General features: G+C 41.2%; 1 protein-coding gene across 1 annotated transcript in view; it reads left to right on the plus strand.

Moving 5' to 3' along the window:
• The first annotated feature begins 5,253 nt into the window (after nucleotides 1-5,253).
• LOC306699674 (IgGFc-binding protein-like) overlaps nucleotides 5,254-27,934 on the plus strand; it is a 33,323-nt gene continuing 10,642 nt past the window's right edge. Inside the window, exons 1-25 of the mRNA XM_079164371.1 lie at nucleotides 5,254-5,261; nucleotides 7,336-7,392; nucleotides 7,480-7,613; nucleotides 7,710-8,332; nucleotides 9,873-10,309; nucleotides 10,630-10,793; nucleotides 12,550-12,726; nucleotides 13,440-13,665; nucleotides 15,056-15,301; nucleotides 15,440-15,541; nucleotides 16,221-16,368; nucleotides 17,138-17,258; nucleotides 17,416-17,748; nucleotides 18,320-18,491; nucleotides 18,925-19,022; nucleotides 19,409-19,539; nucleotides 19,733-19,902; nucleotides 20,698-20,912; nucleotides 21,039-21,233; nucleotides 22,739-22,927; nucleotides 23,174-23,613; nucleotides 24,815-24,933; nucleotides 25,669-25,865; nucleotides 26,267-26,405; nucleotides 27,379-27,561. Coding sequence (XP_079020497.1) covers nucleotides 7,338-7,392; nucleotides 7,480-7,613; nucleotides 7,710-8,332; nucleotides 9,873-10,309; nucleotides 10,630-10,793; nucleotides 12,550-12,726; nucleotides 13,440-13,665; nucleotides 15,056-15,301; nucleotides 15,440-15,541; nucleotides 16,221-16,368; nucleotides 17,138-17,258; nucleotides 17,416-17,748; nucleotides 18,320-18,491; nucleotides 18,925-19,022; nucleotides 19,409-19,539; nucleotides 19,733-19,902; nucleotides 20,698-20,912; nucleotides 21,039-21,233; nucleotides 22,739-22,927; nucleotides 23,174-23,613; nucleotides 24,815-24,933; nucleotides 25,669-25,865; nucleotides 26,267-26,405; nucleotides 27,379-27,561 — 5,014 coding nt within the window. The 5' untranslated portion in view covers nucleotides 5,254-5,261; nucleotides 7,336-7,337. The remainder of the gene's footprint in view (nucleotides 5,262-7,335; nucleotides 7,393-7,479; nucleotides 7,614-7,709; nucleotides 8,333-9,872; nucleotides 10,310-10,629; nucleotides 10,794-12,549; nucleotides 12,727-13,439; nucleotides 13,666-15,055; nucleotides 15,302-15,439; nucleotides 15,542-16,220; nucleotides 16,369-17,137; nucleotides 17,259-17,415; nucleotides 17,749-18,319; nucleotides 18,492-18,924; nucleotides 19,023-19,408; nucleotides 19,540-19,732; nucleotides 19,903-20,697; nucleotides 20,913-21,038; nucleotides 21,234-22,738; nucleotides 22,928-23,173; nucleotides 23,614-24,814; nucleotides 24,934-25,668; nucleotides 25,866-26,266; nucleotides 26,406-27,378; nucleotides 27,562-27,934) is intronic.

Genomic DNA, 27,934 nt, shown 5'->3' on the forward strand with positions numbered 1-27,934 from the left:
ATTTAACAACAACAGCGCGAACCCTATAACTGTATTAAAGTGATTCAAATTAAGACAACTTTATTGACAACAGAACATTCTATTTTCTCTATTACTAACATTACCTTGTTACTGTAGAGGGTCGAAAGAAACATCTGTTTGTATCGTGCCGACTCCTGACAGTTCAACCTGACTTGCTTCTACACTGAAAGACTCTGACACCGCCAACTTCAGGATGTGTTCAACTATGAGATAATCTGTCAAGTCATCATGACTATGTCACATGCAACAATAAACGCAACAAAAAAAACGACCACATGACTACATTTGGCTAGGTGTGGTTTTCCCAAGACAATCCCACCGTGATCCTTCTTTTGTGCAGCTGTTATGACAGGGCAATTATCTCTTATCATCCATATAATACTGACACTGTTGCCAGCCCACACTATTATACATGTAACACAACTATTGGATTAGCTCATGACCTAGTGTACACAAGCAGTGGCCTTACCCATCTCCACCTTTAGTACATGTTAGCTTTACAGGCAGTCGGCTCACACCATGCGTGAAGATGATATCGAGCAAAAACAACAATAAACATAAAGGAAACCGCTTTTTGAAACAGGAGAGAGGATGACAGAAGGAACTCAGGCAGGGCCAGAGATTCACAAGGGGACGTTTTGGTGTTAGTCGGGTGAAATTGCCGTGGTGATTAATTTAATGAGGTATGTGATTGACAGGGAAGTTAGAAAACGTACCCCCAAATCTTGAATACAAAGTGTTGAAATGTGCCGCCTATGAAAATGCTTTCAGAGAAGACATTATGCTGTTCCTGGGCTAAAATACTTGAGTCATTTAATTTGATCAATGTCATTTAAGGTGAGTTATCTACAATATGTGACGATACATTCCCTTAAGCAGAGCAAAGGCCTGGTCCAAAAGCAGAGAGGTCGAAGCCTAGAGTGCAATAACAGACATAAGAAATACAACAAGGTCAATTCCTGTGTTAGCGGTCAAGTACGGTTACTTTTGCATCTTATTATCATGTCATCTATAATGCAGACTAATAAAGAAGCGATTATTTCGTCTTCTGTGTGGAAAAAAGAGTTTGAGTCAGCTTGAAATAGAATGCATGAAATTCTATGTCATCTTTGTATGACTGATGTGTGTTTTATAAAATAAACACTGCAAGACATCAAGAGAGGACAGAGGATGGGAGGACGAGGGACTAGCATGACAGCTTGACAATTTGAAGACATGACTTTTGTTGTCTGAGTGACACGATCAAACCCATCACCTCAGGCTGCGGCCGCTCCCAAGCTCGCCTTTATTTCAATAACCAGCCCACACAACAAACACAAGCCCACCAATATTCAATATGCTTTTCTTTTCAAGCAGAACTGAACGGCGGCGTGTGATTGTATCTCTCTATATTTCTATGTTTCTGTCTCTGCCCTACACTCCCACTTCGTCATTTTCCAAATGCACTAGTATTATTCAAACGTTTTGTTCGGTTTGAAAGCTTCGTACCGAACGGTTTAATACAAATATGTAACGTTATATAGTTACAGCCCAAGAAACGAATAATAACCGTAGCTGTGGCGCCATCATCTGGTTATAAGGTGGTAATTCAGCAGTGAAGGCCCAGGTATGAAATGCACGGCCCGCCACTGCGTTAGCAGAATAACGAGGCTCGCAGACAAATTTAAAAACCGGCACTGTAACTATACTAACGTCCGACCCTCTGTAATGACTGCTTTATATTCGGGTCGTTTCACCCGGAGATTGCTGTACGGTGTTTTAATTGCAAACACAATGGACGTATCCATAAATATAAGTCGGCCATGACAAGCAGTCGATAGTACAAAACAGATAATGTCCAAATAATGATTGCTGCGGTCGCCGTGGATCAAAACATCCAAATATCCCCTCACTATCCGGCTGCTGATGGAATTGTGTTCGCTGCTCCAGTGAGTGCAGCCATTTTGTTAGTAACCTTTGACCTCCCGAGTAAAATAAATTACAACAAATACTTTTTTGTATATCAAGAGGCAACCGCCAAAATGTACAGCACACATACGACAGTCAATATATGTGTAGCTACACTGGTCCGGCAAAAATGGAGACGCTTCGTACTGATGTCTTTGATGAACTTTATTTGCCGCGTTCTCTCTCTCTCCACCTCAGACACCGTGAAAACTATAACCAAAACATAAACATTTTCAACATTTGCTAGCACATATCAGCATATTAATAATGACATAAACTGCAAAGTGCAATCTCAAAAAATGCAACACCTGTAAACGTAAAGGCAGTTCAACAACAATACACACAAATATATGTTCAAATTAACACTTTACCGTGTGCGCCTCTTGGATCTGAAAACAGCATTTTATAACACATACTTACAGCTGATATTCCCATTTGTTTGAAACACTAAGATGTATCTTTGGTAATGACACTTTTGCAATCTCATTGAAGAATAAACAGTAAATTGCCTGACTAGTGTGATGGCGCTGCCTTAGCTGGCCAAGAATTGTACAAAACAACTATTGTGCCATATTACTTTGTTTATAAAACAACTTCACAAAGTATAGTGAATGAAGATCATTTTGAAGAAAGATGAATTATTAGCAGCATGTTAAAAAATCAAAGAAGAATCATACTTAAATATTTTTCAGGATAAACACACCAAATAAAAAAGCACGCCAAACGTCATCGACAACTTAAAGTACGAAGACTCCATCTTACAAACAGCAGTCCATCCCATTTATAGAAGGATTTTAGGCTGGACAATGAGACAGACGCAGTAACCCTCGGAATTAGTTACATGACATTTGCCAGTTTCTGTTGTTCATAAGACGGTAACACTTTACATTTGAATGTAGTACGCAGCTACAAGAACATTTTAAGTTCACACAAATGTTACGTTTTTGTCAACAATTCTAACTCATAACAAATAGACATATTTGATATTATTACAACTGTGTTATACTGTCCTCCTGGTTCTACTATTGTCAGTAATTATCTGCTTACACAGCTCCACCTTCTCAAGAATTTCTTCCTCTGGACGCTCAAGTTAAAATGCTTTGTATTTCTAACCATATATTTTAACCGGATGAAGGATTATAGTCATGAAACATCTGGATCCTCCAGGAAGTCCTTTTGTCCGCTGAACAGCGCTGGAGAAACGTAAGTAAAGTTAATATAATCTGAGAAACATTTGATTTTCATGAGTTGTATTTAATCGTCGTCAGGGATAAGGGACGACTTACTTTCCTTGAGGTCATCATCACTGACATTGACATGGGAATTTGTGTATTTGGTTGTCTGCACTCTTTGTGGGTTTTGATTGCCTATTTATCTAACAACTCTGGTAATTTGATGCAGATATGAAGCTTTGTGTGGGTATGAAGAAAAAGTTATGATTTGGGCTGTTTTTGGGGCTGGAAACTGGAATTCTGAACTGGCAACACTGTTGCCGGGTACTTTACAAAGGAAGGATTGAGCCTCATGGATGAAAGACACACTTTCTCTTCGGCACAACAGCTAACAGCCAGAAAGAGCAGCAAGCATCATAAAAACAGCCTTGAGAGTGAAACATTGACTTGGTGCATTGTTTTCTGTATTTACATTTGGTTAGGTAATAATGAGTGCGACTCATTATCACTCATTTGTATTATTCTTGTTTTTATTAAATATGTCCTTGTTAATATGTGATTAAAAACATTTGATGTCCTTTATCTTAATAAAGAATATTAAATTTAACTTTCAATTTCAATTTTCAATTATTTCAAACATTTAACAACAACAGTGCGAACCCTATAACTGTATTAAAGTGATTCAAATTAAGACAACTTTATTGACAACAGAACATTTTATTTTCTCTATTACTAACATTACCTTGTTACTGTAGAGGGTCGAAAGAAACATCTGTTTGTATCGTGCCGACTCCTGACAGTTCAACGTGACTTGCTTCTACACTGAAAGACTCTGACACCGCCAACTTCAGGATGTGTTCAACTATGAGATAATCTGTCAAATCATCATGACTATGTCACATGCAACAATAAACGCAACAAAAAAAACGACCACATGACTACATTTGGCTAGGTGTGGTTTTCCCAAGACAATCCCACCGTGATCCTTCTTTTGTGCAGCTGTTATGACAGGGCAATTATTTCTTATCATCCATATAATACTGACACTGTTGCCAGCCCACACTATTATACATGTAACACAACTATTGGATTAGCTCATGACCTAGTGTACACAAGCAGTGGCCTTACCCATCTCCACCTTTAGTACATGTTAGCTTTACAGGCAGTCGGCTCACACTATGCGTGAAGATGATATCGAGCAAAAACAACAACAAACATAAAGGAAACCGCTTTTTGAAACAGGAGAGAGGATGACAGAAGGAACTCAGGCAGGGCCAGAGATTCACAAGGGGACGTTTTGGTGTTAGTCGGGTGAAATTGCCGTGGTGATTAATTTAATGAGGTATGTGATTGACAGGGACGTTAGAAAACGTACCCCCGAATCTTGAATACAAAGTGTTGAAATGTGCCGCCTATGAAAATGCTTTCAGAGAAGACATTATGCTGTTCCTGGGCTAAAATACTTGAGTCATTTAATTTGATCAATGTCATTTAAGGTGAGTTATCTACAATATGTGACGATACATTCCCTTAAGCAGAGCAAAGGCCTGGTCCAAAAGCAGAGAGGTCGAAGCCTAGAGTGCAATAACAGACATAAGAAATACAACAAGGTCAATTCCTGTGTTAGCGGTCAAGTACGGTTACTTTTGCATCTTATTATCATGTCATCTATAATGCAGACTAATAAAGAAGCGATTATTTCGTCTTCTGTGTGGAAAAAAGAGTTTGAGTCAGCTTGAAATAGAATGCATGAAATTCTATGTCATCTTTGTATGACTGATGTGTGTTTTATAAAATAAACACTGCAAGACAACAAGAGAGGACAGAGGATGGGAGGACGAGGGACGAGCATGACAGCTTGACAATTTGAAGACATGACTTTTGTTGTCTGAGTGACACGATCAAACCCATCACATCGGGCCGCGGCTGCACCAAAGCTCGCCTTTATTCCAATAACCAGCCCACACAACAAACACAAGCCCACCAATATTCTATATGCTTTTCTTTCAAGCAGAACTGAATGGTGGCGTGTGATTGTTTCTGTCTCTGCCAAACACTCCCACTTCGTATATAAATGTCCCTCCATCCTTCCCAGGTTAACACTCTCACGGTCTGCTGCAGGTACAGTATGGATGCCTCTGGTGATAATAGTGGTGGTTGGGGTATTTCAACAGGGGATTACAGTATGACATTGGGTTTTGGCTCATTTACTGAGAATCTTTAGGTTTATGAAGTAAATGTTTATAGTATATGAAGTAATAGAGTCCCCAGAAACTATGACTGTGGGTGATGAAATGCAGTTCATCGCTATCTGTCTACTACAGGTAGTTTCTCAACAAACAAAGATATATGGTTGTTTAGCTTTGATGTTTTAAGCTTGCTAACTTTGTCATAAAAGCATGGAAAAAAATATTATTTCTCCATTATTTTGACTACACAGTGCAGGTTTTGTTAGTACTAAAATCAGCAGTAGACATCAGCCTCTGAAAATGGAATCGTGAGCGTTCTTTATAATTATTTTTCTTTGTCTTTGGATGTTTTGTGAAATGTTTCAGGATGTATTTGCAGTATTCTAGACCTGGCATGTATTCATTTGCAGTACCCTGTAAACCAATAAGGGCTGGGTATAGTTGTATTAAAGATAAAATAATACAAATTTCAATCATTTCTTTAAGAATAGCCTACGCATTTCAACTGCAGGGCCTTACTTTACCAATACAATACATATATCAACAGTCAAGGCTGCAGTCACAGCTGACTGTCAAATGTTTTAAATAATTGCTTGTAGTGACATCTCATACTTTATTACAGATTCATAGGCGCCATCAGGTAACCGTAGTGCATGTTTTTGTTCACATTATTACTGTAAAGCAGGGGTATTCAATTAAAATTCAACGAGGTCCAGCTAGAGAGACTTTCCTCATGCAAAAGTCTGGAACATCACAGTAATGTCTAACTTGTGCTATGATTTAGTCCCAAATGTATTGAAGTAGCCAACAGTTGTAATAACGTCTGTCAAATCAAAAATCAAATAAAGAAAGTTCAATTGAATAATATCTCAACAATATTTATTATTTAACTGGATAAATTATAAATAATACATAATCTAATAATAAATGAATGTTCTCTCGTTTCAAGTAAAATAAGGGATGCATTTAAGATGAAACCACATAAAAGAAAGGTTTGAGTACTTAATTTAAGAAAAATGAATTGAACTGAATTGCCCTGCAGCTTTAAATTCAATTCATGAAGCATGAAGTGATGTCACCCAAAAAAGCAAGATATGATATTCTTCTCATCTTCTAAAAAGAGAAATTTGTTTGCAGAGACTTTATCTGTGGTTATTGAAACCACTTGTTTCAGCTCTATTCCTCTCTGTTAACATCATTGTTGGGAAGTGAATGAATGTAGTAGGACTCTGATCATATTGGGCTCTTAGATTTATTTTCTGTTCCTTCATTTTGGATGTGAGTGGGTACGTTTGCTCAAAATATGTGTGCTTTGTCTCATAGTGGCGTTTCACATTACAGCTTTTAATAATCGTTCAACAATTTGAACATATAAGACATACTGTTTTAAACTGTCCGTTGGAAGAATGAACATACAAGAGTCTGTCCATTCTTGGTTAAGGACTCTGGTCTCTGTCCACATTTCTCTTTTTGGAGAACGTCATGAGAAATGACTTCTGACTCACGCACTATTCTCCAACTACTCGGTCTCTCGCCCCGTCTCCCCGTGTGTGTAAATCTCACTGGAGTCGGGAAACTTATCGTAACACATATTTGATTGGCTGAGCAGCATCACGTGATGTGATTTACAACGCATGTAATTGGTCAGTTTGTTTCCTGGACCGCTGAACGAGTACCGTAAAAGCTGGAAAAGCCAGTTAAAATAGAAGCGCTCCGTCAAAATGTAATAATTCTCAATTATCTATTGGTTGTAGGTCCAGGTCCAGATGCTACGGCGTCTGGGTCCGGACTCGGACCGCGGTCCGCCTATTAGTGACCCCTGTTGTGGACACCTTGTTGTAGACCCTTACAGCAGTCTTGGAACCTGCTTTATGCAAACTAAATCGAATTGAATTTTATCTGCCTCCATTAGCATACTCAGTGCTTGAGTCCTCATTATGTAATATTATGTATTTTTCGTTTGAAATGTATTTTTACCATTGTATATGTCTCTCTTTCTCTATCAGCTATGGAAATAAAGCCTCTCTCGGTGTGTTTGGCTGTCTGTGCGGCACTGTTGGCAGGTATTACAGTGGGGAGGCTGGCAATATTAAGGCTCGCTCTTTAGTCATGCTTTATTTAATTAATGCAAAATCTCTTCTCTTCTCCAGTATGTCATGGTTGTTCTACAGGAAAGGAGTTCATCACCACATTTCTTCCTAACTACCAGGATTCCAATCTCAAAGATCACAGGCTCCACTTGGTTCTGACTGCTCAGGGCTCTGAAGCCAATGTTCACATACAGGTTAGAATCCTCTTAATTTAAGGAAGGGCAAGAAGAGCCAATCTGTTTTAATGTGGCTCATGAATGTTTAACCAATCCAGACCTATTGATCTGCAGGTAGCTTCAGTGAAATTCAACAAACAGCTGAGACTCTCTGCAGGTGAAACCCGCTGGGTTTCTGTGCCATGTGGAGCCGAACTGCGGAAGCAATTTGTCAATGCCAACTCGGCGGTTCGAATCTCATCTAGTGCCGCGATCTCTGTGGTCTCTTTCAATCGTCGCTTTGCCACAGGAGATGGCGCGGTGGTTTCCCCACTCGAAGAGCTGGGTACTGACTACATTGTGTACACACCCTCATCAAGAAGGGGCCTGGACAGTGTATTTGCTATCGTTAATGGCAATAAACAGAACCAGATCAAAATCAAACCGACTGCCAAATTGTGGCGGCGTGGGAAGACGGTGACCATTAACCTGGCACCCTACGCGTCCTACCTTTTACGAGGTAGAAAAACTTTGACAGGCACGCGGATCGGGTCCCAGCATCCTGTAGCTGTCTTAGCAGGCCACCAGTGTATGAGGATGGTTTCTACGTGCGAACACGTGTATGAACAGCTCCCCACTGTGGCAAACCTTGGTAAAGAATACATGGTACCCACTTCCAGCAGCTGTAGGGCCGTCAACTCTGTAGTGATAGTAGCGGTTGAAGACAACACCGTGGTGACACTGCACACACAGAAACAGTTGAGTTCAATATTAATCATTGTAATATACTGTTGAAGCTACAGCCAAGGCTATTATTGTCTGTCTTTCTGTCCATCTTTCCATCCAATGCTATCTCCTAAAAAATTACGTTCCCATACAACTAAACTGCATTCCTAACCACATTTTGAGGGAAATGTATTTAATCCTGATTACAGTCCCAGTTTTAACTTTAACACTTAATTAATATTTTTAATGAAGACAAAACGTTTCAGAAGACTATTAAGCGACTTGGTTATGTTTAAGCAACACAACTACGAGGTTAGGTTTAGTAAAATATCATGGTTTGGCTTAAAATGAGTAAGCTATGGACGTAGATTCAAATAAGTCAACATTGACTTTTTGTTTAACAAGGGGACACAAACTGCAGCCTCCTGGGTGTGAGTCCTGTGTTGACCCATCCATTCCTTCCACGCCAACCTCCTTTCTGTGCAGACTTCTGTCAACTATGATTGGAAACGTATATTTGACATGTCAAACAGACACTAAATTCGGAAGAAACCTGTCCCTTGAAACACAATTGCTTGTAGGCCTATGTGTTGCCAAAATGGTGACGTTTTTAGCTTTATTTTGTCTGTTTGGTCTGTGTATCAAGCTATCATTCAATTACTTCATTCAATCTGGGAAAAAAACCGGGTCAGAATCCTTTTTTGGGGGGTTTGGTTGGATTTAAAAAAGAAAAATGACAGCGTCTTTTCTTGTCATTGTCTTTTTGGATGGAGTCTCTCAGTTCTCATGAAGATGGTTCAGTTGTTAATCACTTCATCTTAACATTTTCTGTTGTTTGGTGAGCACATATTTGACCACCTGTTATCACAGGATCAAAATGCCATAGTTGGGTCAACTCCATGACAACTGAGCAAACTTCATGTGATGAAGTTTGTGGGGTGACTGTGGGGTGATTGTGGCTGAGTGGAGAGCTGGGCCGTTTTTCAATCAGAGGGTTGGTGGTTCAAACCCTGGCTCCTTGAGCAAGACACTTAACCTCGAAAATTGCTCACGTAGCTGTGCCTACGGTATGACAGCATCTATAATGTCAGTCGCTTTGGATAAAAGCATCAGCTAAATGACTGTAATGTGATGAAGGTCACAGCAAAATTTCCAGTAAGTTTGTCACAATGACACAACAAATGACCCTCCCTTAAGTCCTGCCCCTTGAACGCAGACTGGCCAATCATAGCGTAGCATTACAGAGCTTGATTAAGTGTTGCAATATATATTTATATCATTTTAAACAGAGAATCAGCTCAGGCCAGGCTATCGGGAGTTCTCCCACTGCTCCCGATGGATTCTGGCCTTGTCAGTGAGTGCAGTTAGTGACAGTGTGGGCTCCATGGTAGCTCTGACAGCTTGACAGAGCAGCAGTGCAGGGCGTGGCTTAGCAAAGGGTCAATTATTTGATATGTTCCATCTTGTACTGGCTATATTATAAAAGACATATCAATATGTTATGAATGTTTTTCCTCAGTTCAAAACATGAACTACACTTATCTAACTAAGTAAACATATCTCCACCAACAGGAGGCTGAAGAGAGCTGGGCTCTTCACCGAAACTAGACTGACCTCAAAACAGCCACTGGTTGTCAAGAGCAACAAGAAGGTTATGGTGCTGCTTCTCAGCGATAACAGGCCGAATGACCCTTTTCTAATAACGCTGACCCCTACCTCCAAGCTTGCCACCAATTGGGCTGTGGAGACAATGGATGGACTTCAAAGCACTATTGCTATTCTGTCAGAGACGGAGGGGGCCGGCAGTGTGAAGGTGTGTGTGAAGAAGGGACGGTGCCAGTCACCTAAGTGGAGCAAGATCCCGTCAGACAAGAAGTGGGTGTGGTCCAACGTTCCAGTGGGGACAAAGCAGAGTCATGTGACTGTGGAAGGGGACGCCCGTATGGCAGTCTACGCCTATGGCGGGAAAAGGCGCCATGGATATGGCATTGCTGGAGTTTGTTCTGAAGGTACACACACATTTAGATCCCTTTACACACACACACACACACACACACACACACACACACACACACACACACACGATAGAACGGAAGAAGTATAGGGCCACATGGAAAGTTTTTTATTTACTTGTGTTTAAAGTCAGAATTCTAAAAACTAAACTCAGAAATCATTTACACTTTTCACATGTTGGACTAATCTTCTTCCGTACAGTGTATTTATGGCTGAAAGTGAAGAGATATAGTAATACATTTAATGATGACACAATAACATGTATCTGCTTTGGTGTTGCATGTATTTCTATATGAGGTGTTTGTATTTCCTGTAGACACCGTCCCTCCTCCACCTCCCAAGGATCCCTGTGAAGAGGTGAAATGTCGTGTGAAGGAACAATGTGTGAAGGGAAAATGCGTCCATGTTTCTACGGCAACCTGCCATGCAGTCGGTGACCCCCACTACATGACATATGATGGCCGACGCTATGACTTCCAGGTAGGATTGGGACGGCTTTACCTATCATCACCAGCTATTCACTATAGAGTATATCTCTATTTTGACTTGTTACATTCTATTGAGGCCGACAGGGACACACTGGACAGAGACCAACTCTCATGAGCTGAACTTCAACGAGGAGTATCCACATATAATGTGGCGTAACTCATCTTTGAAAACTCCGCTGTAGAAGCAGTGTTTCTTAACTAGCAAACAAAAGCACAACTGAATTAGGCTTCTAAAATGTCATTTAGGAGTAGGACAATATGACATGTACAGTGAGCTGATTTATAGACCAGTAGATGGAGGTGCTGCTAAAGCACACACCACACCTAGAAATCAATCAGTTGCAGTACGGCATGAAACTATGAACAATACAATGGCCGACGCCCAAATACACATCACCGTTTAGATGTATCTGTGGTGCAGTGTTTGTACACATACACATACATCTCTGACAACACTATGGTCAAAGCTTTTCTTAACAAAATGTTCAAGTGATTATGAGAATGATTATGAGATTAAGGACGTGTGCACACCAGCCTTGTTTAGTCACCCTGGAGCGTTTACCCCTTTGGTGCGGTTTGTTTGGGTTGGTGTGAACGACGGACTCAAACTCTGGTGCGGAACAAACAACCACTCTCTGGTCCGCCTCGACGGGTGGTCTTGGACCCCTGTCAAAGTGAACTCTGAATATCCGCTGTGAACACCATTTGAACCAATCACAGCAAGCGTACCATTTATGTGTCATTACATTGGATAAAAAGGTTTTCCTTTTCCTGTTTTGGTGACTGTTGAATTGTAGCCTATTTTCATTTGTGCTACCAGTGTTGTGGAAGTTAGTCAGGAAGTGTAATAAAATACTGACCTGCCACGCATTCACGTCGTCGTAACATAAGCATACCTTGCAGAAAAAAACGAATTGGTTCTGGTAACGCGGCATTACTTAAATCGATAACTGTAATATAATAACTTTTTCGTAAATTGTAATGCCTTACACTACTCGTTACTTGGGAATAATATTACAGTGCCAAACACTGTTTACTAACTATGAATGTGGTGAATATACTGTTTCTCAGACCACAGACGAGACAATAGTTCGTTAACTAGCGCATCCCCGAGGTTCTGCCGCCTCACTCAATGCCAGCGAAGCAACTCTTTTAGAGGGATCCCTGCCGCTGGCCACCAAACAGCTCATTTTCTCTAACCGGTGTAGCACAAAAGCATGGTGGAATTAGCAAGCTAGCTAACAAGCTAAGCGCTCAATGAGTAGAATGTAACATCTTTGCTTCAACCACTAACCCGTCACAGCGTAGGAAAGCACATCACACGCGTCAAGGCAACTCTTGAGCCGTACGATGAGCAGACATCTCCATCATGACATTTGTTAAGAATTTCTGGACCGTTTGAGTTTTGCCTTTGAACACAAACCATACCAGTTGGAAAATTTAAAGAATGTATTATGATTGCATTGGCACGATTCAGGAACCGGACTTTAATGTCATGTCATAGCGATACATCGCCTAATCGGACATGCGTCAAAACATACATCACACCGTGTGGAGCCTTTTTTAAACTGTGTGACATTCAAAGAACTTTCGAGATTGCTGTTACTGCATTGAGCAAAATGCCTTTAATCGACACTGTATCAGGTTTTGTTTTATAAATGTCGTCCTTTTTTCTTTGTGATAAGTGCCAAAAATATTTATAATTGGACTTTGCTTCAGTTGGCCAATCACATTCATCTTTTTTTCAGGGTACCTGCACTTACATTATGACAACAGTTGCAAAGTCGGCATCTGGCCTTCAGCCTTTCACTGTGACGACCACGAACAACCACCGAGGTAACAGTCGAGTTTCATACGTGAGGACCGTAACTGTCAGTGTTCACGAGCAGACCATTACCATCTCCAGTCAAAGAGGACAAGTACAGGTAACAGATCTGCTGTCATCTACTGTAACAAGCAGTGAATGTAATAATCAATGTTCAAATATTAAGGCAATCACTATACTATAACAAACTATACTACATATTCATACAAAACAACCTTATTAGTCAGATTTTTCACATTTAAGGGTAAATTCATTAGTAGAGTTCTGCTCAGTCAGATTATTGAATATGTGTCCAACAAAAGACTTTCATCAGCATTTTAGAACATCTGGCTCAAGAAATTTTAGATAATGAAAAGGAAACAGCTCAAACTAAATGTTTTTGTTTTAATAATAATTTCTTATTGCAATTTTAAACACACAAAGTCAATGGGATTCTATAGAGAGCTGAAGTCCAGCCATCCTCAGAACTAGCGTCTGTTTCATTTGCTACACAATCCTTTACTTGTTTTGGGGGACAGTTCTCCCCAAAATTAAAAATACGTATTGTTTCTCTTACTTGTAATGCTATTTATCAATCTAGATACTTTTCATGCGAGTTTCATAGTTTTGAAGATATCGGCCCTAGTGATGTCTGCCTTCTCTTCTCTTTTCAACTTTGTGCATATTATATGTTCTATAATTCTATTCTATTATATTGTGCATATGCTTCTGACAAGTTTCCCCCTGGGAATAAATAAAGTATATATCTATCTATCTATCATATGCAGTGTTACAGACTGTTTGTTCTATTCAGTGTTTTGTTATTATTTTCAGGTGAATGGAGAACTTCAGTACTTGCCTGTCAGTTTGTTGGGCGGCAAGGTCTCTGTAAAGCAGAGTGGAACCTACGCTGTACTCACCACTGACTTTGGCCTGACTGTAAAATATGACTGGAACACGAGGCTGTACATCACAGTGCCATCTTCCTACTATCAACACCTCGGAGGCCTCTGTGGAAACTACAATGGAGACAGGAGCGATGACCTGCCTGAACCAAAAGGTGAGGACGGGGACATAAAGGGATAATACTGTAGGAGGAGAGATGGTTGGGTGCAACAAGTTGTCTAATGTGGCCGAAATGTAATTGCCAATATCTCATAGAGGTGAAAATTACACTTTCTACCGAAAAGTGTTGAATTGGTGAACAGTGCCAGGTAGCATGGGAGGGAGTGATGGAGGAAGCTGCATCAAGAGACTCTGGCTGTCATGATAGACTGTAGATAAAAAGGGGAAGTAGTCACTGGGACGTCATTCATTGGTTTGTGGACTGGAACCTCAGGTTTTCCATTTTGGCTGTCGCTATCTTGGTTTTGGGCCGTCGCAATCTGGAATTTGGATGCGCAAACTTGGTTTTTGGCCATTAACCACTTGGATTTTGGCCTCGTCATCTTGGATTTTTGGCAGTTGCCATCATGGTATTTCGCCGTATCAACTTGTTTTTAGGCCACCACCATCTTATTTTTTTGAGTACAACCGAACGCTAAATGAGGCGTATTAATGTTACAATTAACTTTCGTAAACTGAAAACACACTGAAAGGGTTAAAGTTCAAGGACAAAAACTCGTACAGCTCCCAGACTGGACAACGCAGACCTGTCAATCACAAGGTAGCCACGCCTTACTTTAATCTAAATGAGAACATAATCTACTCAATGAACATCATGCCTCCGCGACGGTGTTATTAGTTGTAACCTCCATATGAGCGCAGTGCAGTGCCGGCCATGAGCTAGCCAGTGGGGCAAGCTCATACGCACTAACATGCACTAACAGCACGCATGGCTGGCTACGTAAACAAAGCAAGGAGAAACTCATTTTACAACTCACACAGAGATAGAGTGACTTCATTCTCTACTCAGGTAGACATTACTCCACTATATATTTTTATTTTTTTTAGATATATACTTTATTGATGAGAATGCACAATATGACATAAAAGTATTTTCATTTTTTGTGTATGTTAGTGAGTTTACAATAGTAAAGAAGAAAAGATCAGGAAAGTAAAGCAAATAAATGGAAATAAATAAAGTAAAATAAGATAAGATTAAAAAAAGAATTAAATCAAAACACCCACCCACACTTATGGCCTTCACGTTCGTTTACATAAAGTTTGTGTAGTAAAGTACTGTAAAACTATAGTTAAGTAGTTAAGTTAAGTTAAGTTAATCAGACAGATAATCACTATATCTTTCCATAGATAATAAAGTGGTTTGATGTTATATTAATGCTCTGAATATTGCATAGAAACCTTTAAAAGACGTTATGCCAAAATAATTTAGATCCAAAGTTCTGAGTTCGGCTGAACGCCAGTCATTAAATTGCTCACTCACCCGGAAGTCCAAATTTGAATTCATTTACATGCTTTTCTGCATGTTGCTTTCTGTTTTCTTGCAGGCTCCAGTCTCTCTGCTGTGCTGAAGATGATCCAGAAGTGGAAGACCGATACCTCCGATCGGTTCTGTAATGATAACTGTGGCGGTCACTGTCCCACTTGTTCAAAAGATCAGCAGGCCCACTTCAGCAGGCCCAACCTCTGTGGGATTCTGACAAAGTCAGATGGGCCATTTTCAGCCTGCTACAATAAGGTCGACCCCTCTATGTACCTGGAGAACTGTGTCTACGATGTCTGTGTTAATAAAGGTGAGCCAATATTTGAAGATGTTTTCGGGGCAGAATGCACACTAAAAATATAACATTAAAAAATGCAAATTGATTGAAGCCATGCTGTCATGTTGTCATGAGTTCCTGTGATGTTAATGTGTCTGTGTGTGTGTCCAGGTGCCAAACAGATTCTCTGTGATAACCTGAAGAGTTATGCTGATGCCTGCCTGTCAGAGGAAGTGAAAGTCAACCCTCAGTGGAGAATGGTTACCAAATGCCGTAAGTTGCCAAGCTAAATATTTTTCCTTTGAAGTGCTTTATTAATTTATCATGAGCCATTCAGTGAGGTTGTGGCAGAGTGTGACAGTGGAAAGCTACATCAAAAGGAGTGAGTGACTGCACGTTGCCTATATGGATGAAAGAAGAAATGGAGATAAAAATGTTGATGTGGTGTCATGAATACAATTAATGTTAATCTAAATGTTAACATGGCACACAGATTAAAAAGAACATTTAAAAATGGCACTTCATATCAAAAAGGATGGCGATCCCGTCAGCCCCCAGACAATCTAATATTTACCTCAAGACATTATCTGAAAATATTGAAGTATGACACCTATACAGAAAGTTATATTTCTTTTACCCGAGGTTGGTGCTGGAGGAAATGGGGTCTTTCAAATCGGGCTTTTGTGTCGCAATGATAATGTTTTTCCCACCTCCTCCAGCTGTGCTGATGTTCAAACTAGATTATGGAAACACAAACTACAGGTTGGGGACATAAATGTGATTGAAGATTGATCTGTTGAATAATTAAAGTGTTCATATCACTAAAAATCTGTTTAACTAACGTAAAAATATTGACATTGTTAAATAATTGTTAGGTGTTGTGTTATTGGTTTAGACAGAGTATTGGTTCTCACAGATAAGAACAATGACCCCCCCCCCCCCCCCCCCCCAGTCCCTTCTTGCCCCAAAGGTAGCCATTATGAGGCGTGTGGTTCCCCCTGCTCTGCCTCCTGCATGTTCCCAGAAATCGAGAAGCTGTGCAAAGGCCCCTGTGTGGAGGGGTGCCAGTGTGATAAAGGACTGGTGCTAAGTGGAGACAGGTAACAAACAGACAGTCTTTAGTTATTTAATATTTGGTGAATTGTATGCATGAATAACAACATTTGGCCAGTTTTTTTATGCTATTCAATATTCATACCAAGACCAATATTCATTGGTTTGAGTAGTTTTGAGTAATCATAATCTACTCATTGATTAACCAAAACAGGCCTTTCCAAAAGAAACAGGCTCTTTGTGTTCTTGACATAATCTAAAATGTCTTCCAGTTCTTTGGAAACCAGCCAGAAGGAGGCTGGCCTCCCAAAAATTACGCTCACATATAACTTAATTGCATTGTCAATTGCGGTTTGAGGGAAATGTATTTTCTCCCTGATTACGTTTGTTTTATACATATCACAAATACATTTCTAAGAACACAGGACTTAGCTTAAATAACCTAACAAACGTACTTATTTTAAGTCAAACCGTGTATTTTTACTAAACCTAACCATGTGATGCGCTTTGTGTCGTTCACAACGTTAAGCATACGTTTAAAAACTGCAAACGTTGGACAGAAAATAACGCCCATGTGACATTTCAAGGACTCTGGGTGTTAATGCTTCACAATAAAACACGGCTTGTTAGTCTACTCAGGAGAACAACCTGCCTGATATCAACAATAACATTTCAGTAAAAATATACCTGAAATATTTGTGACACCAAGTGAAGTGTGCTAATTAGCAACACTGAACCATAGAAGACAAGAACACGAGCAAGGTTTCATGTGTACGAATGTGCTGTTCATTTAATAATTGTGTGTGTTTGTTTCAGATGTGTTCCTGTGCGTAGCTGTGGATGTCAGTATGAAGGCAGATATTACCCACCAGCCACCACTTTCTGGGGTGATAACACCTGCACCACTAAGTGTAAATGCCATGAAGGGAAAGCCAAGGTTGGTGTGTGTGTGTGTGTGTGTGTGTGTGTGTGTGTGTCTGTGTGTGTGTGTGTGTGTTACTCAAGAACCCTGTGCCATCACAATTACTGTGTGTTGTTCTTGTTTTCGTCTCTTTCACTGTGATCTGATATTCTGTTATCTCATTCCACTGAAGTGTCAACAAGTCACCTGTAAGAAGACTGAGCACTGTGCCTTGAAGCGCGGTGTCCGGGACTGCTACCCAACATCCCATGCGACATGCCAGGGCTCCGGAGACCCTCACTACCGAAACTTTGATGGACGCCGGTTTGATTTCCAGGGCACTTGCACCTACATCCTGTCTCAACTCACCAAGGGATCAGACCAGGACCTGGAGCCGTTCCAAGTGCTGGTCCAAAATGAGAACCGAGGCCGCAACAAGGCTGTGGCCTACACCAAGTCCGTCTCTCTCACTGTATTTGGTAACTTCACTGTCAGCATGAGTCGTGCCAGTGTGGGGGAAATGCTGGTAAGATTGGTCTGTCCACAGTACTTACCCTAGTCCTCCTCACCAATCACTCTGTAGTGTAGTTACAGTAGACCACTGTAGTATGAGACAGCCCAGACAAAGCATTTGACATTTGAAATCAATTCAAGATTTTTCTAATTCTAGCCCATGCCAACCTCCCGTATCCAAACCATGATCTGTGAGGTCTGAACTCATTTAAAATGAATCCACTCAACCGTCTGCTGCGAACGTTTTCTTCATTACCGCATTGCATTGTGGGATATGTGTAGTTTCCATTGTTGGCATTCTGTAATATTTTACTGGATGTAGTATGCAATTCACATACTATTGGTTTCTATGCTAAGATTTCAGACAGATTAGAAAACATTTTCATGTTCTTAATCAATAACTTGTCATTTCTGGGCTGTAAATATTATCTAAAGCGAAGCACATTTAAAAACAACAAATGCTCTTATTCACCTTCGTACGCAACACAAACACAAGCCATTATATAGCTTATATATCTTTTTATATATATATATAATTACATGTACACAGTGATTCTGTACATGTGTCCATGCTCTGCCCTCAGGTGAACAGTCAGTCAGTGAACCTGCCTTACTCCACTGAAGACAGCAAGCTCTCCTTGTTCCGGCGTGGCTACTTCGGCTTTGTTAGGACATATTTTGGTTTGACGCTCAGGTTCAACTGGAAGGCCTACGTCGGCTTGACTCTACCCAGTTCATACTCTTCTGCTACAGGCGGTAAGTTAGGGGGTTGTTTGGTTAACTCAAATATGTTTCAGCAATCAACACGTGACGGCAGCACTTTGGTTATAAAGCAAACAAGACAATGTGGTTCCGATTGAGCCGATTCATACGGTTACCCAAGAAATATGGTTCATGGCAGTTTATGGCAGCAGTTTAATCAGATCACCATGGCAGCCGGGTTGAGTCAGCATGGTAACCTATGCTGCATGGCTAACCTGTTAACCTGCTTTCAAAAACTGTCAACATACCAAATACTGCCTAATATTGAAGGCATTTACATGCGTATTCCATCAGTGCATCTCAGGCCGCTATGTGTCGATTGTTGGAAATAAAAGTATACCTATACGCTCCAACAGCTTCCTACTCTTAACTATTCTAAATGCTCTAACTGTGACTGCTGTGGTTGTTGCTTGTTTCTCTGTATCAGGCTTGTGTGGAAATTACAATGGAAAACCTGGCGATGACTTACTGAAACCTGATGGCACCCAGGCTAAAAACGTGAACGCCTTCGGAGACAGCTGGAAGGTGAGAATGGGGATCTTTGTGAGAAAAATCGACCTGAAGAACACAGTTAGAAGCAGAAAGCGGGCACAGTTGTACACATTGTGTGTGCGGCTCCATCTCCAGCTCAATACAGCAGATCCAATAGTGTCTGCACATCTGGTGGACTGCTGGGAAGGAGAACAAAGTCACTCCTCAGTAATCTAACCGCCTCTTGCTAATAGCCTACCAATTAATACAAGAAGAAAGACATCTCATCATAAAAACACATCCGGCCCCATGTACAGGCATTGTCAAAACAGATTTGAAAAATGGGAGCCTATTCTTTAAACATCAAATAGTATCTTTATGTTGTTAGTAGTTTATTCATTTTTCAAGCTGAGTAACACTTTTGCATGTCTTTGACCCAGGTAGGAGGAGACTTTGGCTGCAACAGTGACTGTCCTGGTGGTAAATGTCCAGAGTGTGAGCCTGCGATGATAACACGTTACCAACAGCCGCGCTACTGTGGCATCATCGCCGATAAGCTGGGACCGTTTGGGTAGGTACTGCATGCTGCTGAGCTGGGCAATAAACAATTTATACTTCTGCTTAGTATTAAAGAAAAACTAGATGAGGCCAGGTATGATTAATGTCCAGTGGAATGAATCCAGGGTTGTTAGAAATGTATATTTCTTTTGTTTATTAAATGGTGTCTATACATACTGTGCCCTTCTCTGTCTCTGCCCACACAGAAAGTGTCACAGTAAACTGGACCACTCCTCCTTCCTCAAAGACTGTGTTTTCGATTTGTGCGTGTACCGAGGCCACGCCTCCGCCCTATGCAACAGCCTATCAGCTTTCAGCACCTCTTGTCAGGATGCGGGAGCGAAAGTGGGGAGCTGGAGAACCGAACAATTTTGTCGTAAGACACGCACACACTCAACCACAGTCTCTGCGAAAATCGAGAACTACACTGCCCATCCATCCATCCAAGAGTAACTTGTTCGGAATTCAGACTATGCACTAACCTGGCAACCTCACAATAAGGACAGGAATTGTGGGTTGTTGCCTGCAGTCTCTGGGCCCTACTGATGTTGATAAAGACAAATCCTTCTAAAAATAAGTGTATTAGGGCCATTGTAGGTAAAAAGAGTCATGAAAGACAATGGATATGACCTTCTCCTCATTCAGACGACATCAGTCAGAGAGGACAAACTCTTTATTTTATCTTTTTTTATCCGATTATCCATTAAAATAAAAACTTACAACAGGTCTAACATTAGGATTAAGTACAATTCATACCGATGTACTGTATCTTTCAGGACCTTCGCCTCCCTCAGAGTCCATCCTAACCATAATAACACTTTCTTTAGGCGCAAAGAAATTCAGAAGGCGGCTGGCGATACGAACGTTTGCCACTTTAATCTTCAATCTTTTATCTTTTTTTAATCTTTAATCTTGTTTTCTCTAAATATCACCCCCTGTCGTGCTTTCTGGACTGGATGCAGGCCTATAGAGATAAATCAGATGTTGATCTTCTCAACTGATTCTGCGAGAGATGGCAAACAAGCATACTTCCCTAAATGTCACTGAAATGTTCTCGGTTAGTGAGTGGTTATCCAAAAGTCCCAATGAGGTCCCAAGCATGTTTGTAATGTTTGTGAGCTGCATAATTGCATCAACTTCATCCTGATCAACTTGTGCATCTCTCTGCCAGCTCCATTGTGTGGCGTGAACAGTCACTACGAGATGTGTGCCCCCCCCTGCCAGCTGACCTGCAGCGGCCCGACACCCCTACTGGACTGTGACGACAAGGCGCTCTGCACAGAAGGCTGCGTGTGTGACGACGGATTCATGCTGAGCCACGACAAGTGTGTACCTCTAGCAGAGTGCGGCTGTCAGTACGAAGGACAGTATTATAAAAATGGACAGGTACTACAGCTGCAACAGTGTCAAATGAAGCTCCACAGCTTCTGTTTTTAATACCGTTACTTCTTCTTCTGCCACCACTGTTACTACCGCTGATATGTCTGGTCGGCTCTCTGCTCTTTTTCTCAGGTGTTCTATCCTGGAGTGTCATGTGATTCCCGTTGCGCGTGTTCAGACGGTGGACAAGTACAGTGTGATACGAAATTCCGCTGTTCGGCCAATGAGATGTGTGTTGTGAAAGGGGGCGCGGCCTCCTGTTCACCCAGGAGCATTGGTTCCTGCTCTGTGAGCGGGGTCAGGATCATCAGGTCCTTTGACGGACAGGTAAACAACATTTACACTTACACAACGTGTCTAATCTATTTGATCTTTTTCAAAAAATATTTGATTGTTGAAATAGATGATTTTATAGAGAAAACCTTTTATATTTTTAATTATCATTATTTTCTATTTAAATAATGACAAAAACTAAAGTACACGTTTACTGTCAGTCCTCCATCATCACAGTTGGTCAGAGATGTCATGACGACTCTTTTCGTCGATGCAATGTTTAAAAATATGTCCAAATCTAACAGTGGCGAGTCATGGTTTTGTCTTCGACACTTCCTTTGTTTGTTTTACAAGAAAGGTGTATCACATCATTTTAAAACACATATGGGAAATGTTGTTCGGAATATATCAGCTGATATAAGCCTATTGCAGATATATATATATATATATATATATATCAGTATTCAGGCTGCTCTCATTCACTGTTCCTACTTATACTTACAAAAAGTAATGCACTGTAAATCATACATAAACCATGTAATCATGAGCAAGGATGTGCAGAGCTGCCGAAGAATAAAGAGTGACAAAGTCCGCAGATGGGGGAGATTGGGGGGGATGGGCAGGTCAAACAATCTCAGGACGTTCACCAATGAGACCGCTGATAGTGTCCCATGTGAAACCAAGTCTACGATGACTTATTTTACCCTACTTTTGTTCAGCAACTTAAAGACGTAATTAACGCCGCCTTCATAAGTTATGAAACAAACTTACTTATTTTACATAACAAACATACTTATTCAAACACAAACCACAATCTTTCCCTAAACCACAACCAAGTAGTTTTGTAGCCTACACAGGTTCTGCACTGATTGCTCGTATTGCTGGACATTCGTACGCACGAAGAATGAAAAATAACTTTTGAATGGTCGTACGAGGATACGTTGCGTCATTAGAGTGTTAGATTTCAACCAAGTGGCAACCCCCATAACTGGAGGCGTACGTATGTCAAAGTTTTTACAACAATGTATCAAATGCCAATGTGAAAGGTGTCGCAAACATCCACAGACAGATTATAAAACGGAAATGTCAATAACACAATCTGAACTAATAAACTATGTCCAGAGACTGCTCTCAGGAACTATAGGTCACTTAATGGTTGAACTCTCAATATACCATGTGTCTGGACAGAGTCAGGTAAGACTTGGGGTCAATCTTGACCCTACAACGTTTTATGCTCCAACCTTTCCAGTTGAGCCGAAAGACACAGAGACATGTCCAATTGTACTTCAACGACTTAAAGAAGAAAAGTTTTGACGCAACATGTGCTTCACTGATATGTAATGCCCAGCTAACATATGTTTAGCAATAGGAAGAGTTCCTTGACATATGGGTTTTGAACTTCCTGTTGACCTCTCTCCATTCTACTGACTTTCAGCTCACTGTTTCGCTGTCTGACCCTAAACTTTACCTTTCTGATTCACTCTCACCGCTCCTCTCGCGTCGACAATCACTGTGCAAGTTCTGACGTAACCTTGAATATCTTCTGTTTCATCCTCTAGGCTTATCCTCTGTGGGGAAACTGTTTATTCAAATTGGCAGAAGTGCAAGAGCAGGAAGGAGGGATGGACGCCTTCTCTGTGTTTGTACGGCAGCAAACCAGTAAGGATGGCAAAGTCTCTCGCAGTGTGGAGCTCAAGGTTTACGATATGAAAATCACTATGGAGACCGGGGTTGTTTGGGAAATCAAGGTATGACTGACCAGTATTAGATCACACTGTCCAGCAATATGCCATGGTACTACATTTGTCTGATAACATTAAACCTCATCTGGTAACTTTGTCAACATAATGTTCTGGCCATAAAGGAAAAATAGCTACGTCTTATTCATTTTTTAGTCCATTTGGTTGAAATGTAGATCTTTCTAATGATGCAGCATCTACTGAGGTGGGACAGAGCTAATGTGATGAAATAATTTGTACCCATCTATGTCTCAGGTCGATGACATCAGAGTCTCCCTTCCTGTGTCACTGGCTGATGGACAAGTGCGAGCATATCAAAATGGCATCAACATCATCATTGAAACTGACTTTGCTCTGAAGCTGACCTACGACAGTGTTGCGGGAGTGTTCCTACAAATCCCGTCCACCTATAGCGGCTCGCCACGTGGTCTCTGCGGCAACTATAACGGTAAGCCGACTGACGACCTGACATTAACAGCAGGCAAGAAGCCAACAGACACATCAGCAGCCTGGGTCGTAACGGAGGACAACACTTCTTGTGACACGGGCTGTGGTGCCAGTCCCTGCCCTGGGTCAGGTGGACAGAAGGAACCAGAAGCTGAAAAGGCCTGTGACATCATCAAAGCCCAGCAGGGCCCATTTGCAGGTTGCCACTCAACAGTGACGCCAACTCCCGACTACAATGCTTGTGTCAGGCAAGGAAATATCTCTAATGTCTCTAAGTGTTGCATTGTACACATTAAAGGGCATTACACACCAGGGGCATTTTTTTCATGCGATTAATTCCCTTCACTATAAGTTTTAGTTTTAGTTTTTTCACACAGGACACAAATATTACGCGGCGAAAAAGCGGCCATTTTTTCCAGCGCAAGGTTTTTTTCTGAGCTTTGCCGCCGCAAATAAAGGCATCAACCAATCACGTTGTGTGGTACTGACACATCCAAAACCTACCTCGTGTTCAACAACACAGAGGCTCCGTAGTCCGAACCAAGATGGTAAACTTTATATCTCCTATTAACCTTGACAAAGGCAACGCAGACCAGCTCCTTCTATACCTTTCACAATAAAAGCCCTCAACATATACAGCTGTTTCCCAGGGGGAACTGAAATTCCCTCCGAGATTTTCGCTAAAAGAAAACTCAACAAAATAGCTTACAGTAGCTCCGGTTATACAACTATTTAGCTCAGACAGACTGCGAGACGCTACTCTGACCCTGGTAGTTGGTCCTTTGCCTGCAAGAAATGAAAATTGAATTTGCATCGCTGCTGGTATGAATAGTTTTAATGGAAAGTATTTGCAGGAGAGTATTTTGCATTGTTGTGTTGTTTCTTTGCCTCGCCCCCGATGTGTAAAAGCCTCAACTGTGTTTCCAGCTTGACGTTACTGTGACTCAGCATGAGGTCTTTGTTTCTAGTTCCCAGACTCTAAACACTCCTTTAGCCCTTTTTCACGGCAGGAACGTAAAAACCAGTAATCTCACTGTAGCATCCCCAGTGTTGTTGTTGCTTATATTTGCAGATTTCATACTGCATTCTTAACACCGGCCTGACACTCTGGGCCAATCAGTGGGCCAGGCCACCGAGAATTATTGAATACTAAACAATTCCGTACATTTTTGTACCACACTGTTTTCCAATATGGGATTATTAACAACATTTCAGGCGCACTGACTTTCACTTTTACCTGCTATCAAAGTGGTTTAGTTATTCTGGATAAGCTATTTGCTGTCTGATCATATGACTTTTGACTTTGTTTCTTGACCCCTCCAAGAATTGTAGCGGTTTGGGTTATTATTATGATAGAAATGGGAGACAGAATTATCACCAAAAAAAAGATTTTTCTGTGATACGACCGTTTCTGGTGTTTCCTGTAATTAAATGAAAGTTTGTTTCCAGGGAGATGTCCACAGACAAAGGGGGCGCGGACATCCTGTGTCGTCACATCCAGAATTATGTTACAGCTTGTCAACTTGCTGGCTCCAAGATAAGCAAATGGAGGAGCGACACTTTCTGCCGTAAGTCTGATCTGATTGGCTGATGCTCGCTGTTCCTAAATGTGACTTATCTTATTGTTTGCATGTGTTTATTCTCCCATGCTGCATTGCACGGTGGACATGAGATGCAAAGTACAACAACAATGGATGAAATACTTTGTGGAATGTGTTTTCTTTTGTTAATTTGTTATCTTGTCTTTTTTTAAATGTTGTGTTTTCTGTCTTCTTCTTGTCACTCTCAGTGTCTTTAATACATAAACCCTCGTTTAAGGAGTACTACTAGATTATTTTTAAAGTGGAAGTCTGAAGTGTAGATTGTGAAGAGGAGAGGGGCCAGTACAGTTCCTTGAGGTGCTCCGATGTTGCTTATCACCACCTTGGAGGCACAGCCATGCTCTCCGACATACTGTGGCCGGCCAGTGAGGTAGTCCGTGGTCCAGTAAGCAGTGTCAGGGAGCAGTTGAATCGAGAGAAACTTTCCCATCAGAAGGGGCGGGGCTGGATGGCGTTGAAAGCACCGGAAAATGTGGGAGGCTGGCTTGCTGCAGCCTGTGACGCGTTGCATCTGCTAATCTAATACTTATCATATCTACTAATACAATGGCACATGACTAAATGTGCCAAATTACAACCTTCAACTTGCGGATTATTCAAAACCGGAACTCTGCTACAATTTATGAATTTTAGGCAACAGAAATCCTAATAAACCTCTTCAATACTGAGCCTCCGGACCTTGTTTTTTTCTTCTTCTTGCAGCTGTGAAGTGTCCAGCAGGAAGTCACTATGAGCTGTGCACCTCTTCCTGCTCCTCCACCTGCTTCTCTCTGCAGGAGTCCGGGCCCTGCCCAGTGTGCCAGGAGGGCTGCCAGTGTGACGGCGACCTCATGTCCGATGGAGTCCGCTGTGTTCCAGTAGAGGAATGTGGCTGCGTGGCGGATGGACGTTATTACGGGGTAATCACCGTTGTCCACGTCAGCTTCTTCATCGTAACGCTTCTTCAGCACAATATAGTAGCTCACTAATATCTAGTCTGTTGTCAGTCCTGGCCAACAGTGCTCCTGAATTCAGTGATTCCACCACATAGCTGGGTGTGGGTCAAATAATTGGGTGATTAAAATGAATATTTCAAATGAAATGTTCTACACAGCTCACCATTATTACCATGTGTCAGTGACATGAGGTGAGGTGAACAGGGTAGGTACTGCGTTATGAAAGCAAGTACCACTACTACAGAAAAACAAGGTCCAATGATCCCGGGTTAATACGATTATTGATCTGCACGTTTATCTTAATAAGATCTTCTAGCATACCAGTGGCCATTTATTCTATCTAATGCATAAGTGACTCTTTTCAGACGAGTAAATCAGTATTACTGGAGGACTGTTCAAAGCGCTGTGCCTGCCACTCTGGACAATTCAACTGCAGCTCCACAAGCTGCCAGGAGGCCGAGGAGTGTCGCAACAGGGATGGAACCGTTGGCTGCTACTCTACAGGTCAAATACTTGCTGAGTGACTGTGATCTTTTAAAGCTGGGGTTGGCAGTCGTCTTCAAAAACTATTTTGTCCGACAGCAATCAATATTCAATAAATGCTCTGACAAAAAGAAACACATGAAAAATCGGAAATCTGTGGCTTTCCTCTAAGTGTAGCGCTATTTATCAATCTAGATTGTTTTGGTGTGAGTTGCAGAGTGTTGGAGTTAACTGCAGAAGAGATGTCTGCCCCCTCTCCAATATAATAGATTCATTCTTTTGGCTTGTAATGCTCACCACAAGCCAAGATAAATTATCTTTCCAGAAATCATGACCAGGTTACTCACAGTCATTATTTCTGGAAAGAGACATTGCTGTTGAGTTTTTCCATTGTACTTTTTGGGTGCTTTGAACACCACAAGCCGAGTGCCACATCGCCCCATTACACCGGAGAGAAAGCAGACATCTCTACGGCTGATTGCTCCAAAACTAGTCAACTCACACCAAAACAATCTAGAATCTAGATTGATAAATAGCACTACAGGTAAGAGGAAAAATATGTAGTTTTGATTCTGGGGCCAACTGTCAATTTAAGTTACTCTTTAAGATAAAAATCCATGACCTACCCAGCCACCTACTTTCATTTGCAACTGTTCTGCTTTAGCAATTTATGTTCCATGGGAATGTTCAATGCCACTGTGGGAAGTAGTGCGATCCTCACATATTTCAATTGGAACAAAAGCAGGGTGAAAAGCCTGCTGTCGAGAGGGACAACATTTGATGAGTCATTCAAATGGAGATAACAGTGCAAACTTTTAGATTCTCCAGAGACAAAAACGTGTTGTTTTTTAAACATCTTCCAAGAGCCAAGACCCTTTTGTTTTGTTCACCCATGTATGTTAAAATGTAAAAACCAATATTTCTCTCAACTTGAGTTATACATTTTTAGACTCATAATAATAATTGATTAATGCTGATACTGTATGTGTTCCAGACCCTTGTGCGGAAGTTAAGTGCAGGGTGAAGGAGCGCTGTGAGGTGACAGAGGGCCAAGGAGTGTGTGTTCCTGTTTCCAAGGCCTCATGCTGGAGTTTCGGCGACCCGCACTACAAATCGTTTGACGACTTGAACTACTCGTTCCAGGGAACCTGCACCTACGTCCTCGTCAACACCACAGGTTCGCAGTTACCTTAACACGGAGATATCTATTTGTTTGCTCTGGTCGGGGTTCACGCAGCACAATAGTTTTCTTAAGTAACAATGAAATACAACTCTGTGTTCAAAATAATGCAGCGCGTCTTGCGAGGAGGGAGTTGCCAGACATATCTCAATACATTGTATTCCAGAACCTCAGTATATACAGTATGTACGTGATTTGCAACTTATTCATTTAAAGGAAATGAAAGGGCCTCATCATTACAAACAAACAGAGACCAGGTCACACACTTGATCCTTTTTAGCTTCGACGTTGACGTCACCTCTTGGATCCACTGAGAAATGAGAGGTTTTCTAAAGGGACTCTGGCGCTTTGAGACACTACCCCTTTTGTC

This window comes from Pholis gunnellus (assembly GCF_910591455.1).
Source record: "Pholis gunnellus genome assembly, chromosome: 8".
Lineage (NCBI taxonomy): Eukaryota > Metazoa > Chordata > Actinopteri > Perciformes > Pholidae > Pholis > Pholis gunnellus.